Here is a 16,943-nt window from a genome sequence, read left to right as displayed (position 1 = left end):
TAGTGGAAACAATTGGATTCTCATGTTCTAGTGGAGCTTTTTATGATAATATGCTACCAGCAAATACAAGGGAGAAACTTCAAGCAAATAGCCACAAGGAAGGGAGGGGTAGTGGGAGTAGAGAGGGAGAAATACAAGATAGCAGCACGGTAGTTTTTTGTGTGAAACTAGACTGCTTGTTTATTTCATATAAAGAAGTGTGAAATTTTGGGGTTGGTGGTGAAAACCTTTCTTTATCTTTCACAATTTATAAAAATGCATGCCTCCATGTATGGGCCTTATCTATTTCTTTCCCACAGAAGTTAGGATGTATGTAATGTTACCTGGTAGTCAGATTTTAAGAGGATATATAAATTCCTCTGCATTTCCTGAAGTGAATTCTGCACAGGTGGTGTGTTAAATGTATACTGCTCCAGTACCGCATCTCCTTTTCCCGAAGGCTGTCCTCACGTTTACTTTTGTAGTGGAACACCTTCAGTTGTACCTGATGCTTCTTTTGTGGCATCTCTGGTAAGAGCTAGAAGGTAGACATTGGATCTCATACTTCTCTGAACTCTCAAATGAAGGGGCAGTAACATCCTACCTTATCTCACAATTATCTGAATGAGAGTATAAATAAATGTGGATCATTTAGGCCGACCAGAAAAATCATGATGGGGAAAGCATGATAGTTAACACCCAACAAATATTTGTTATAGAATTTATTGTGTAAGAACGATAGAATTTACTATGTAAGAATGGCAGCCTTGTATGCTAAAGGCTTTAACTACTTCTGGAAGGCGGGTCAAATGGGCTGGTTAAAGGGTTGACTGTTCCCTCTCCCTCCCCCTCCCCCTCCCCCCTCCCTCTCTCTCTTCCTCTCTCTCTCCTTATCTCTCCCACTTTCTCTATCTCCCCCTCGCCTTTCCTCTCCCCTCCCCTCCCCTCCCCTCCCCTCCCCTCCCCTCCCCTCCCCTCCCCTCCCCTCCCCCTTTCCTCTCTCTCTTCCTCTCTCTCTCTCCCTCTCTCTCCTCTTATCTCTCCCACTTTCTCTATCTCCCCTTCCCTCTCCCCTTCCCTATCTCTCTCTCCCTCTCTCCCCCTCTCTCCCTTCTCTCTCCCCCTCTCTCTTTCCTTCTCTCCCCTTCTCTCTCCCCCTCTCTCCCTCTCTCTCTCCCCCTCTCTCCCCCCTCCCTCTCTTTCTCCATCTCCCTCTCACTCTCTCTCTCCATCTCCCCCCCCATTGTTAACCAGTAATTAAACAGCTCCAACTACAGAAGTCAAAAGGAAGGAGAAAGTAAAGATAGCAAATCTTTTGATGAAGCTTGTATTAAATGAGTATCTGTACTAACTGAAATATTAAAAATAAAATTCTATAGGAAGTGTGTAAATTAGTGGAGCTCAGATGACAAATGGAAATTGTTAATCTGTTTAATTTAGATTTACTATCAGTTACCTTTATTTAAATCTGCCCTGGAGTTAGAGCACCTGAGTTCAAATTCTGCCTTCTGTATTTACTAGGTACAACCTTAGGCAAGTTTTAATTAATTTTGTTCAGTAAAACTTTTTTGTGTGTGTCAGGGTTTCCTTATCTGTAAAATAGGTATAAGAACTAAATGAGAAATATGCGTATAAATTCTTTGGTTACTCTCTCCCCCTCCTCCCACCCACCCTCCTCCATCCCTCTGACATTCATCAGTCTGATCCATGCTTCCATGTCATTGAATCTATTCTGTTCGTCAGTTTTTTAAGTTCTTTCGATTCCACGTATAAGCGAGATCATGTGACGTTTGTCTTTCTCTGCCTGGCTTATTTCACTCAGCATAATTTTCTCCAGGTCCATCCATACTGTCCCAAAAGGTACGAGGTCCTTCTTCTTTACAACTTCGTAGTATTCCTTGGTGTAAATGTCCCACAGCTTTTTTATCCACTCAGCTACTGATGGGCACTTGGGCTGTTTCCAGATCTTAGCTATTGTAAACTGTGCTGCTATGAACATTGGGGTGCATATATTCTTTCTGATTAGTGTTTCAGGATTCAATGGTGGGGAGAGGGACTGGGGAGGGGGTAGGAATTCACTTCAGGAAATGCAGAGGAATTAAAAATTAAAAAAAAAAAGAGATAACACATGCAACGGTGCTCAGCACGGGACTGGTACTTTCTAAGCATCTCGTAAATACCCACTTATACATCTTTTCAACCATCTCGCCAACATTCACCCATCCATCTCTCCATCCATATTCATCCACTCACTTGTCTATATGTCCACCTAGCCATCTTTTTAAAGTTTATACAACAAAGATTGACAATTTTTGTTTTTGGCCATAAAATATGTGGAACTTTTAAACTATGAAATGAAATTAATTGGCCAGACGTTGGGAGAAGAAGAGATAGCCCTGGAAAACCAGTTTGTGCACAGAGATTTAGACATTTACTTTAAATCCTCTGGTTAAGTATAATGCCCTAAATTTATTTCTGCCTGTTCATTTAATAATGTTTAAATAATTGGGCAAATATTTGTGAAGTGTTTTCTTTGTGCAAAATATTGTACTAGGTAGTGTGGGAATACAGCAAAGCCTAGGGTTTTGTTCTTGTCCTTGAAAAATTTGTAATTACCTATAAAATATAATGATGTTATACATTTTAAAAAGATATCTAAGCTAGTATGCATTAATTGTTGAATGAGTGGTATAAAAATACATTTTCAGAGCATTTATTAGATGTGATTAGGAAGGTGGATCGTAGTTACCTTGAATAGTCTCAGTTGGTTTCCTAGTGATATGAAAGCAAGGCGAGGAAAGTGCAGAGACAGGCAAGGAAACAGCTGGGAGGCAGTAATAAATGAAGTCTGAGTGTATCAGCCTAGTTAGAGTAAAAGGTCAAAGTGGAGACAACTAGAAGATAAGTTTAGAAAGATTGGTTGGATTTGGATGGAGGACCTTGAATGCCAGAGTCAGGAGTTTGGACCTGTTTCCGTCATCAGGGAAGAGCTACTGACTTTTCTTGATCTGATTAAGGGAGCATTAGTAAGATTGATTTGGAGGGGAAGGTACTGAAAGAGGGAAACCAATTTAGAGTCTGTCACAAGAGTCTAGGTGGGAAGTATAATCAAGTCCTACACTGGGGTGATTATGAGTATGGGAAGAAGGTATGAGCTTAAGAGACATTGCTAAGGAAGAGTTGATGGAGCTTAGGGTCAGGCTAACAACGAGGGTCAAAGATAAAAAAGGAGACATGGATATAGTGTTCACGTTTTGCACTTGGATGGTTCTGAGAATGATGCTCTTCTGAATGTGAATGAATGAGGGAGGGCGTTGAGGAAAATAATGATGAATCTAATTTTAAGTTTGTTGAATATGACATAGCAGAGTACATCGTGGTATAAATATCTAGCAGTCATTTGAGGGCTGTTGTATTGCAGGGAAATGAGAGAACTCAGTGTTGGGGATATAGATTTAAAAATCATATGATTTAGGTGTTAAGGAATGAGATGTTTTGTAGAAAGAGTATACAGAAAGAATAATGTTTAGGTTGGTAACATTTACATGTGAGTAGTATTTCTGCGATTATCTATTCATCTTAATTTTAAAATAGCTAATTTGCTCATCTCTTCTCTCTGATTTCCCTCTCTCTGTCTTTCCAGTATTATTGTCTACAGTGTGGTATGCACTGTGCCTGGGTATTGGGGATCCAGTAATGAACAAGATAGACATGACCCTTATCCTTATGGAACACATAGGATAAGCTTCTTTTTGTATTTAAAACAAAATGTTTTTATGTTTTCTATTTTTCTTCCACTTACTGTAAGCTTAGGATACTGTCTATGCAAGTATTTATCTCTCTGGGTCTGGAAGACATTCCCTGACAACAGGTTTCTTTTCTGTATTCCTTGTTGATACTTTTTATTATTACTATATTGTAACTAATATTCTGTAGGAGCATAATTTTAGGAATGTATCAAGTTATTCATCATCGAAGTTAAAAAACCACTGAGCACACACCCTTTACTGGGAAGTTTTTATTGTGTTAAGTTTGTAAATAGGATCCCTTGAAAAAAACGTTGTTATATTACTTGAGAGTTGGCAAGGTCAAGGAAATAAAGTCTTTTGTTAAAACAGTCTTATTTCTCACATCCAGACTTCTCTAAGTGATATAAAATTTATCTCAAATCACTGTAAGAATTTCAACTAGAGATTGGACTCTCCCCTTTTCCTGTTTCTACCACCCTTATTCTGCTTCTGATTTAACCACGAAGTCAACGCAGTGTCTTCATCTAAACTTTTCTTCTGAAAAATACCCTTCCCTAACTAAATGGAGGAATAGGAATGCAATATAAGATCGCTTGGCCATCCAGATTTATAAAGAATGAAAGCATCATTCTCAGGAGTGATCTGTTGATTTGCTAATGTCTGAGTTTATATGCAAAGGTTCAAGCTCAGGGAAGTGTTATGTTGTTGATGGTCCCTGACTCACTTTTACTTGGTGCAGTTCTTCCCTCTCTCCCTTAACCGATTCATTTTTTGGTTAGAGGATTAGAAATGATATTTAGAACCGAGGTATCAGGTAAAAATGGAATATCAGGCATTAGCTTGTAAGTATGACGTACTTTTCTGAGAAAAGGAAGACATTACTGATGAAAGAAGAAAATCCCTAAATTATGAGTGTTCTGAGAATGGGAAGGATTGTTTTTGATTTATTGGAAGAAAGATGCAAATCTGAATGTTTTAAATTTTGAGTTAGATATAAAATCACTCTACTAAAATGCAGTTTGTTTGGAGGAACATTTATATTTATATCTTAGGAATCTTCAGGGTATGGGAGAACTGCGTCAGGGTTTCAGTGCTTTAACACTAACCCAGCTCTGGGCTACTGAAATCACTTTGATAGTGGGCCAATCTAGTCACCGAATTTGGATGAGAATTCCAGATGCTGAGTGTCTCAGTAATAGTTGTGGACATGTACCCTATGCTTGGTTATTTTTCTAAACTTAGATAAAGATGCTAAATCAATTTTGTAAGGTAACTTTTCAACTTCAAAAATATAGGCTACTTTAGAGGGCAAAAATAAAGCATAACTTTTTTCTCTTCAGGAAAAATTAAGACAAAAAAGCTTTTGAGGTTGGATCCTACCTGTATTTTCAACCTTCAGAAAGGTTCCTAGGCTAGAAAGAAATCTCTGAAAGCATGGTTTTTCTAGTGGATGTGCTGCTGACACACACTTAACATTGTTGGCCCTAATGGCAGTGACATAATTTGCACGCCTTCCACTCTGCCTGGAGAGCTGTAGTGCTCTTAGTGGCACTTGTACTCACTTTTTATGAATTGGTCTTTCTTGTTGTTTTTCATTTTAATTTAGTGTAAGGCTAATAAATCTTATTGTTAAATAACATAATCAGAGCATTCAGCATTAAAATGCACTCCTTTTTGGGGAAGCCAGATAGATGTGTTTACTCTGTGGAGAGATTTAGGTTTGATTTTTTGTTTTCTTCATGGTAATTATGTTTGCACTTTGCTGATCACTAGTTGTGCATTATTACAATGGAAGGTGACAATTTGATTGTCTTCAATTGGAGAAACAAGTAATTTTATATTCACTAAGCTGTCAGGTAACACTAACTCACAGCACTAAGAGCTCCTGGCAGTGTGGCTTGGCACCTATATTTAACTGCTTTGATGCTTGTGTAACCTCTGCTGAATCAGAAATACTTTGCCTGCTGGAAATGGTTTTCAGGGTTGTACAATGAGGTTTTCATTAAGTAGACAAACTGAAAATGAACTGCAAAGCCACAGTTGTTTCTCTCCTCCCCTTTCCTCTTCACCCCTCCCCCTCCCTCTCTCCTTTCCTCTCCCCCTCTTAGCCCCTCCCCTTCCTCTTCTTCCTCATATTCGATTGGAACCTGAAATTTATACCTTGTTTCATTACATGAAAGAAAGGAATTGCTTGATTGCTTTGTTTAGCTAAAGGATATAATTTGCATGCCTTCTGCTCTGCCTGGAAAGCTGCAGTGCTCTTACTGGGATTTGTGTTCACTTTTTATGAACTGGTCTGAAGGAGAGCCTCAGAGATGAGCTTCTGATATGATTTTGTTCACTCACAGTCACCATGTGTGAGCCTTCATTTGATTGAAACAGTCTATGTAGTTTTACTTTTCATGTTCCTCTTTCTTTCTGGCAGTATTAGAAAGTGAAAAATAGAGGTAGGAATGGAAAAGTACAGTGACAACTGCCTGCTTTTTCTCTATGAGAAGTCATTGTTCCGGTTTATAATTTTTATTAATAATTGGATAAGATATCTTGTAACTGGACTTCCATACTGGTGTCTTTCCAGCTGACAAAGACATGTTTGGTTTTCACTTTAGCAATTATGGTTCTCCTTTCATGGGAAGTGGAAATTCAAAGTGGTTGCATGTAAATAAATTCATTCTCTTATTATTTTACACAGCTTTCTTTCACTCAAGCCATATTGAGGTCTTTCAGTTGAGCTGTAAAGTCATTGTGCTTGATTAAAATCCTGTAAGTTAGTGTATATTTAGAGTAGCTATTGTTTGGTTTTGCTCTTATTGTTAATTGACTGATTTTATTTATATATTTTGGGCTTGGCTTTCCAAAGCAAAGATCCCAACAAGTTACTAGTAAATAAACTGTGAGAGAAATTCAATATTATTTCTACCAGGCAAAAAGTATAGATAGAGGTTACATGAAATCAAGTTGTTTTGATCCTGGGAAGAAACTGGATACTCAGGGACACATGTAATAATGATAGGTTTTCCATAGGCAACCCAGCAGGCAGACCAGTGGTTAGGCTGGTTGCCTCTCTCTTGCAGCAGATACCAACCAATTAGACAGAGGTGGTTACGTGATGTAACATTATCAGGAGAAACAATTCATGAGTCAAAGCATTCCAAGACATATGAGCTCTAGTCCAAAGAACAGTCTTAAGCTATATAAAGTGACAGCAATATTGTCAGCTAAATATAAACTCTAGAAACACAGACTTTGATGACTTGAGAAGAATCTGTTCCAGGTAGTCCCTGTTTTGTAAGAACCTCAGAAGGCCTTTGGAGACAATTTTGGTGCTTTGGTGTGAAAAATTAGAAGCCTTAGATAAGCCAAAATCCATTAATTTAAGACCCTTCTTAGATACACTTCAAGGGCTTCAAGTACATTTCACTTGCCTTATCTCTATTGATTTGACAGCTATCCCAAATCAGTGAGGTTTTTTCCAACAGATAGCATCTGCATATGTTACCATAGATATTCTGAAAGAGCCACTGCAAACTTTAAAAGATTGGTTTATAACTCTCCAAGGTAGTTCTGAAAGCAGTTACTTTCTTTTTCACTAAATTTTCTTATTCAGCAGATGGAAGAGGGAGAAAAACCTGGCAGAAGCCTTGGGAAGTTTGAGGGAGATAGAGTGGGGGAAAGGAGGGTAGTGCCTGATAAAACAATACAAGGAGTCAATGACAACCCATAGGCTTTACCCAACAGAAGCAGGAAAAGTATTAAAAGGGATGTCTTCATTTTAATGTCTGGAATCAGGCCGCGTCCTTAAATGTGGGAAATCGAGGTACAGGAAGGTTTGAAATCGTTCTTTGCCCTAGGTTGGGTGGGCTGGCATCCTTCGTAGGGGTTCCTGGGTATTGTGCATTTTGGCAGCTGAGCATATCTGTTACTTATGCTCCTTAAAATGAGAGGCACTGTGCTATATTTTTGGAAAGTTAGTTGTTTATTTCTCAGTATCAGATCAATTGCAGGATTAAATTAACAGTGAATTTATCTGAGTGAATAAATCTACCTTGGTAGCCTGGGGCAGAGTTGCAAAAATAAATGTGAATGTTGGTCTGAATTTTTAATTTTTTCTTTAAGTAAACCAGCTATTAAAATGTTGTTTTGTGTTAAAAACAGAGCTCCTTTTGAATAAATGTAACACACCTAAAAAGTGAATGCCATTTGATAATAATATTATAAGTAATGAAAACATTTAAAAAAATCAGGTTAAAAATACTGTTCTAATAAATTCAGTGACTCCTTTCTATAGTTAAGTATTAAATGATAGTGTGGAGATGGATTCTTTCCAAGTAGTAGTTAAAGAAAAAAAAAAAGTAATTTTGAGGGGCTATGCCTTATGAGAAAGTTGTTTTAAAATAATCCTAATTTTTAAACATATACAAATGACTGTTTTTAAAAAATAACATCAAATCAGAAAGTCTTAACATTGTAGAAAGTAGGATTTTCTGAGATAGAGGATTTAATGTGTAGATTATCTAGTCCTCACCATTTTATAAAGTCTTAGACAAGCTAATCTTGATTTCTTGTTAAAGGACATAAAGTAAATTTACTGTCTGAGTAAGTTTGTAATAGTCTAAACATTCGGATTTTATACTGGGGTTTTGAAGTAAAATAATGATCATCTTTCTAGAGGCACTCCTACTGACTTTCTAGAAAACATTATCAGTTACAGGAGACTTTATCTCCGACAATCTCATTCCCAAACGTCCTAAGCCCTGAAGTTCTTTCCAGTGGCCTGGCATCCTGGGAATTCACTTGATCTGCTGGGCAGAGACATTTCAAACTTGGGGAACACATGATGGGAATTTAGTTTTATGTGTTCCAAAGATATGTAATTCTCTTTGGAGGTTTTACTTGATAATAGCTATGCCCCAGAAAACCATCTTGTTTAACCAATGTGATAAGTTGACAATGTCGTTTTTCTCTCTGATTATAATGTACTCTGTGTAGTCAATACACTGGTACCATGTGAGTGTAATTTCCTCTTTTATTTTATCTCCAATGCACTGTATTATAAATAAACAGTTAAAAAAAACACCAAACAAATCTGTTGCATCTCCTTTTAAGATTGTACCACTGTAGACACTTGTTCTAGTAAAGTAGAATTGGGCGCATTTGATTGCATTTAAATTTTTCATGCTTCAGCAGTTTGGCTGGGAGCACAGTAAAGAAAAATCCCATGAGCGAGGATCGTTTAGAATAATAGAACTTGATTTTGTGTATTATAGCAGCAACATTTGCGCTGCTTTAGTTAGGGTTGTGTCAGCACTTCCATTATAACCCCCTGTTTTCAAGGGGTATAACTAGGGAGATTTTTTTAAAAATACAAATTAAAAAAACAATTCATTTGAATGATTTTTAAGTTATAGTGCAAAAATAAAACAAAGTAAAGTCACATGGAAATTGACCATTTTTACAAGGATTTTGATTCGTTTGCTTATTAGTTATATATGGCAGTAGCTAAAGTAAGATACCATTCTAATACACTGGGGGGGTGAAGGTTTTTGTAAGGGAAAATTACTGATAAGAGCATTAAAAATAAACGTAAGCATCCGATGTGACAATTTAAAACATTAAAACTGGTGTATATTTGATTTATGAATTTCTAAAGGAGAGTAGCCAGCCAAGGTGCAGTGGTTATAGTAAAAGCATTACCAAGAGTCTGCAGTTTCTAGAATACTGTTTAGTTGGTCTAGTAAAATGTTTTAAAAGGGAAAGTTAAAGAAATGAAATGAATGAGTATGTAATCAGTAAATTGAAGGACTCTTTAATAAAGTAATTGTGCAAAAAATAATCAGTAAATTGAATCTAATAATCAGTGAATCTGACTTATTTAATAAACTGTGCATTAAAGTAAAGTTGTGCACACTTTCTTTTTAAAAATACAACAAAACCACCACCCCAAACAAAACTACAAAACCAAATAAAAACAAACCTGAAACAAGCCCAGCAATTTTGTCAAAAAAAAATGCCCAGAGTGGAGTAATACCTACCTAAAAGAACAAAATCACCTTTTTCTCTGCTAACAACATATTTGAGAACTATAGTAAACACAAGAAGAAATACAGTATGGAAAAATTGTTCTTGGAATAAAAAAATGTTAATACCTTTGCTGAAGGCTGGGATTTCAAAGTTTGAGTATGCCTTCCTTAGTTGTTAGCTATTATTGTCTTACCTTCCCCCTCTCCTTGTCCCCTAATGATGGTGTGAACTGAGGCTGAACAGTCAGATTTAATATTGTTTTGTCTTTTTTTTTTTTTGGCAGCCTATCTTTTATTTGCAACCTTGATGCACATTTGTATTTGTAGGTGCAAAATAAAAGACAAATTGTGTGATGTTATAAATAGGTAGCTTTCCTGAATGGTCACTGGAGGAATCACCAGAAGGCTGTTGATGAAGTAGAGGTGAAGCCCTTCCTCACTAATTGTATTCAGCGTGTAATTTCTAAACTTCCCTCTGAATTTTGATTTTCAATTAACACTCCCCATTTGAAGATAATTTTCTATTTAATGTAATTGCAGGAAATAATTTATTGGCTGATTAAGACTGAGGGCCCAGCCTTCCTTAAGAAAACACTCTAACAAACCAGCCTTTAAACTCAACTCATGGCTTTGGACAGATTTAGTCTATTTTTACAGCTGCATGGTTGTGTTTAATTAGGATTGTGCAGTATTATTGTTCATTGGTGCAGTTTTGCAGTTGAAATTATTCTTAAGAGACTTTTGCATTTTGTGTCATGATTAATTTATACTAAAGCAACAATCACAGATATTGCTATTGGAAGGAGCCAAGTTGCTTTATAATAAGAGGATGTTTGTTGGGGAACTAAAGTCCCTATGAGTTTTCGATTATGACTTTCAATTGTATTGAGCTGTTTTCAAAAGCAGCAGTAAATTCCTTCTTTTGTTTTTAATGTGAATGATTACATTATTGGTACTGTCATTATCTAAACTATGAAAACATTCTTGTTGTTTACAGCAAGCTCTTGATAAACTTGCAGGACAGTTATAATTTGCCTGGTTTTACGACAGTATTTATGAGGCCAGTGAAGTAAGCTCTTGAGTGCTTCATGTAGACTAAGAAACGTCCTTTGGTATCGCTTTTCCTAAGTGTGTATATGTAAGTCCATTTGCTAGTATTTTTAGAAATTGGTCAAGAATACATTTATCTGATTTTTTGAGATAGTGCTCTTTAGAGCATTTTATTTCTTTCTTCTCAAAGAAAATATAGACATTCTTCTGTACTTCCTTTCCCCATTTTATTTTATAGCATCAAGTCTAATAGATGAAATTTTTGTATTTGTAGAACGATTATTGTAAGTAGGTATCAGCATTTTAATATGTTTCAAAGCACTTCAAAAGCCTGTAATACTTTTATTTAGAACTGTGCATAATTAGATTAGCTGATCTTATCTTAATTTTTTCACTGTAGGATACTAAATCTGAGCCCCTTCATTAATTGTGAGAAATTTAGCATTAGCTGTTAAATCCTATGTGAAACATGGGCTGCTACATAAAACTACTGTTTAAATTGGAATTAACTTAATTATTTTTCTTTGCACTTGATATTTCCTTCACTGCAATATTCATGAAAGCATGTGACAGATTTGTAAATTTAACTGTTAATCTCAGATTTCTAGACCCTTTAATCAGTATTTATTTGTCTGTAGAAACAGTACTAGCAAGTTAATGATTTGCTAATTTGAAAAATGCTCATGTGGTTTCCTATGTTAACTGATTTGTGCATTTTTTAAAAAATGGTATGAAATCAATTAATGTTAAAGAGCAATTAAGGTGGAGATTTTATTCCTTTCATTACGCAGCAATTTTAGAGCTAAATATGTTATAAACCAAAAATGACATAAAGTTTTAGAAAAGATACTCAATCGCCTCTTATTTTAATTTAAAAACTACCAGTGATTTTATTTATAAGCATTTTGCTAAGAAAATAATCTTGATAAAGTGATATTATAAAAGTTTTGAAGTTCTGTTTAATAATAATGATTTTCTGACTGTATGAAAGCACAGAATGAAGACCTTGTGCTGAATATAATCAGAATTTACTTATAGATACATAGATAAATGTTCAGTAATTGTTTGTGGAGTATCAAAATATTATCCACTGTAGGCATTTTACTACTTTCATACTAAATGCTTTAATTCTTGTATATACTTTCTAATATAAAATAGAGGCACAGTTATTTTATATGCTCAATTCAAATGTTATAAAACTGCCGTTAGACTAATCTAACAGTATCATCCACTCAATCAGTATGTCACTTAAAAGTTAAATTACAGCAGTTGACACAGCTTGAAGGTCTTTAGAAAAGGATCACATTGACACTAAACAGTGTTAGGCCTAGCACTCAATCCAAGGTGTAAACTCAGAAGTCAGGACCAAATTTGCTTAGGATTTCATCGTAGATAACTTACCCTTTTGGTTATATTTTCTGACTTAGATTTTTGTTCTGACATAAAGCATAAGCAAAATTTGGATATGTGTACTTTCAAATCATCTTCCAAACTGGCTCATTTGCCAGTTCATTCAGTCATTCTTTTTTTTTTTTTTTTTTCCCATTGCTAGCCAAATCAACCAAATTATTCTCAAGAAGCTTATAATCTAGTTGGGAGAACTTGGGGGAAATACACACATACAGATACTATACATAATGAAAATTTATTCCATAAAAACTTCATTTATGGTTTGGTAAGAGAGAAAATATGCAGCAATCACTGGGAAGAGTTTTGTGAGTTAAAATCAAAGTGGGGAAGTGGAATAGATAAGCTAAGAGCTCTTTTTCAGTGGGTTAGAGTAGATCACAAACATCTCTGAAGTTAGAGAATTTTTTTTTTCCTGAATTAGTCAAATGTGAGGGATTTTTTTCATCAACAGGCCTTTTTAATCCATGCTGTTTCCATCTTCTGCAGAAGAATGTCTTCCAAGCAAGCCGCCTCTCCATTTGCCTGTTCAGCTGATGGAGAGGAAGCGATGACCCAAGATTTGACCTCCAGGGAAAAGGAAGAGGGCAGTGATCAACATGTGGCCTCCCATCTGCCTCTGCACCCCATAATGCACAACAAACCTCACTCTGAGGAGCTACCAGCGCTTGTCAATACCATTCAACAAGATGCTGACTGGGACAGCGTTCTGTCGTCTCAGCAGAGAATGGTGAGTTTTTAAAATCTGGCACTGTCACTGTGTCTGTTAGCATGACCTCATTACAAATAGCTATTCTAGAGGAAGCTCAAAATACAGGTCTTTAGAGTTCATTGTGTTCAGGTCATAAAACAACTATGATATATATTATTGATATTCTTCTAACTGGGAAAAATTGGGACATAGTTTGTGATTTAGTTTTTGTCCATTATTAGGTCACCTTGCCAAAAAATTTAATTGACTTTGGGAGAGATTTGGCTATCACATTCTCTGAATGTCTGAATTTAAGGTGATGAACTTGATAATACTACAGGATAGGTATGGTCAAGTGAAGTGTGGCTGTGAATTAATATTGAAAAATTGTACTAAGCAAACCCGTCTTCATGAAGGAGATCATATGGAGAGTGCATCTTCTGTGAGGAAATGCATTTATCATTCTTGACAGTTATTCTTGATTTATAATAAAGATTTTCTCACTTACATCTCTATATATTAATTTCAAAAGAACATGCAATGCTCCCGAGTATCATTCCATGAGACTGTGGGAGTTTTCTCTAAAGGTAGAAAAAGCAGCATCAAACACATGCAGTGTGTTAGCCAGCTTTCTTATGTTGAATTCCATCTTTAACCATCAAAACAGAAACCAGAGCAAATGACATTCATTGTCTAATTTAAAGCAAAACTATTCATTTTTTTTTTTTTTTAGCATCTAGAACTGACCAAAACCTTAACATATTTTATTTGATTAGGAATTTTAAACTCTGTTTTGCATGTCTTAAATTTTGGTTAAGTTAATGAAAAGTATTTTAAGTGAGAAACTAGAGAAAGTTTTATTCCTCAATTAAAAAATAGGGTACTATTCAAAAATACCTTTACTGCTAATAAAATATATTTAAATTCTTGCTCTATACTTGATGTCTCAGGACCAATTAAAAAGTTTGATTTCATAATTTATGGACGTAGACACTTATTTTTCAAATGATTTTGCTGATAGAACTAGTACTCTGGGGCAGTAGTTGAGATGTAGGGGACTGGAAGAAAAACAAACAAGACTTTTCTAGACTAACTTTAGATTCAAAGGCTATCATCATTATAAAATTAGATAGATCCACTGGAAGATGTATTTTTGTTGAATAGGGAGAAGAGAAGGTATAATAAAGTAAGACTAAAAGTCTGTTTTTCTGATTGAATTTGAATGGTCCGTTTTATACCTCCAAGATTGCGTGGGTGAAATAGATATCCAGCCACTGACACTGGGTTTTTGGCAAGCTATTAGGGCTATGTTTTATTTTTATTTCAACAAATATTTATGTAGCACCTTCTCTGGACGCAGCATTCTACTAGGTGCTGGTGCACGAAACATGCATGATTATGCCTTCATGGAGTTTATATCTAAGAGAGGGAACAGAAATAGATATATAATTAAATGGTGATATGTATTATATGCATATATGTACAACCCATGGACATAGACAATAGTGTGGGCAAGGCCTGGGGTGGGGGGGCTGGATGGAGGGGGTCAAAGTGGGGAAAAATGGAGGACACCTATAATACTGTCAACAGTGAATTTTAAAAATTTGTTATGTGTTAGGAAGAAAGAGAACAGAATGCTATGTGAGAACCTAATGGAATAAACCTAATTTAGAATGGGTACATAGGTGTGCCCTTGCTGACCCGAGGATGATAGGAATTAGCCAGGCAAGGAAGAAAGGAAAGAATAAAAATAGCAGAAGGAATAGCATGTATGAAATACTTGAGGTGAGAAAGATATAGACGAGTTTCAGGAACTTTAAGGTAGCCTTCGTGGCTGGAGTGTAGCGTCAGATCTGGTTGGAGAGATGGGTAGGGGCTACATCCAACAAGACCTTGTAGATAACATTGGAAGTGAGGCTTGAGTCTAAGTGCAATGAAAAGGCATTGAAGGATTTAAGATGATTTCAAACAAATAATTCTGGCTGTAGTATGAATGGATGGGAGGGACACAGAGCAAAAGGAGGAAGACCTGTTGCAAGGCTATTTCAGAAATCCAGGTAAGAGATGACAGTGACTTGAATTAGTGTGGAGGCCGACGGAATAGAGAGAAAGGGTGGGTTCAAGGTATATTTTTGCTTTTATGCCAGATATAGTCATGGACAGATTAAAATAACTAAACTGGAAATGTAGGTTGAGGCAGAAATAATACAGTTGGAATTTTACTATTTTAGAGAACACTTTGCTTATTTTTCTCAGTAAAATTTTGTGTATTATCTTAGCAAGTATCAGATTGCTTCAGTGAGTTATTCTCAAAGTTTTATGATGAAATTTTGTCAGAAAATAGATATTAATAATTATTAATAGATATTAATAATAATGCTTACCAAATTGATATTAAGTGGAATTTACGGTGGTATAAAAGTTTAAATTTACAAATATGTTGTATGTTAGTCTAAAAGAAATCATCCTTGCTGAAAATGTTTTCAAACTTTCACTCTCTTTTGATATCAAGCGTTGCTTTCCACTGGACCCTTTGTGTATTCTGAATGTCTGGAAGCCAAAATATTTTGTTTTAACTCCCACTCTATAGTATTTCCCAGCTGTGTACTTATACGGTATAGTAAAAGGATTTAACAAATGGGAAATAGCAGCTGCATTTGGAAATTCCCTTTGTGCTCCCTTTTCATTCAATAGATTCAATACTGTGTAACATCAGACCTATAATGCAAGTATCATATCACCAAACAATTTTTCTTTACAGGAAAGAAAAACAATAGAAGGATTTTAGGTTTCTGGGTAGTCCTGCAAACCATGCATATTGTGTATGTGTGTGTCGGGGGGGTTGTGACAAAAGTAAAATTTAATAAATATTCTACCACATTATACTTTCAAGTAAACATAAAGTCCAAAAGGATTGTTATGAAGTGGAGTGAAACTTGTAGTTCTCCTCAATGGATCATATCTGTTACTTACTGTAATTGAACCCTATAAAATTGTTGTGGGGAAATAAAATTTAAAAGAAAGTCTAAAAAACAACAAAAAATTCTATTAGCGCCTATTCAGTTTCCATTGTTATTTACTTTCTGTGATGGCTTTCACTCAGGAACAGTTAGAAACAGGCACTAAAAGTTTCTTATCTCCTTGGTTCAGAAGGGGTTTTACTTTGAAATACCAAGACCACAGAGGAGCTCTTCTGTAAGTGAGGGTAAAGACAAAGCAGAGAAGTTCTGCTAACCCCCACTTCCTGATCAGAAAAAAATCTTTAAATGTTAAAATTCTGATTGTTTGTTTTGAGGTGGCGCTCCAATAAAATATGAGAGACCACACAGTTTCAAACAAGGAAAAGACTTTACTGTGGCCTAAGTGAAGAGTAGAAATGTTAGAGATCAGCATTCAGAGAACAACAGGAGATAAAAAAGTTTTAGACTCTGATTTTAATGACAATTACTTATACTATGGATACAGAAATGTTTAATTTTAAATTAGTGTGCTGTGCTAATTGGTAAGATCCATTTGAAGGCTGAAAAGTTAGTGTAAATAAGATTTCACTATCCTTGTTTGCTGTGTAAAATTACTACTATTCTCATGCCAAAGCCAGCACACCAGCACTTTTTGTGTAGAGTATTGACACTGCCCCCTGAAATATGTTTTTGTTCCCATTAGGACTGGTTCTTTAAGCAGGAATAAATTCACATAATCTTTTCATGGAATAATGTAGAGCGTAGTATTCTTTTTAATGCTAACAAGCACGGAGGAACATTTTGTGGCAGTGTTTTGTGACCGGCGTATGACACTGTGTTGCAATGATTGTCTGCTAAAGATTACTTGAGTATATAGGACCTACTAAGTTCTAGGGGCAGAGACCTTCTTGTGAAGAAGACAGATGAGCTCTATGCTATCATGGAACTTAGATTCTAGTAGTGTGACAGGCAATAAAGAAGTTTCACAGAGTGAGACAACTTGAGACGGTAATAAGCGCCATGAAGGAAATTAAGAAAGTATGATTGAGATGACTACTTTAAACTGTCTGGGGAAGGTCTTTTCACA

At 35.8% G+C, this 16,943-nt stretch overlaps 1 protein-coding gene across 35 annotated transcripts in view; it reads left to right on the top strand.

Annotated features, from left to right (window-relative positions):
- Positions 1-16,943, top strand: part of SOX6 (SRY-box transcription factor 6) — a 512,419-nt gene that overhangs the window by 189,901 nt on the left and 305,575 nt on the right. For all 35 annotated transcript variants that reach the window (XM_081154523.1, XM_081154504.1, XM_081154513.1 and 32 more), the window contains one exon: positions 12,695-12,935. In XM_081154523.1, the coding sequence (XP_081010649.1) occupies positions 12,699-12,935 (237 nt within the window). In that variant the 5' untranslated portion in view covers positions 12,695-12,698. The remainder of the gene's footprint in view (positions 1-12,694; positions 12,936-16,943) is intronic.

Source organism: Miniopterus schreibersii, assembly GCF_964146895.1.
Source record: "Miniopterus schreibersii genome assembly, chromosome: 12".
In the NCBI taxonomy this organism is placed as follows: Eukaryota; Metazoa; Chordata; class Mammalia; order Chiroptera; family Miniopteridae; genus Miniopterus; species Miniopterus schreibersii.
The sequence above is the reverse complement of the archived record's forward strand: the minus strand, read 5'-3'. Positions and strand labels throughout refer to the sequence as shown.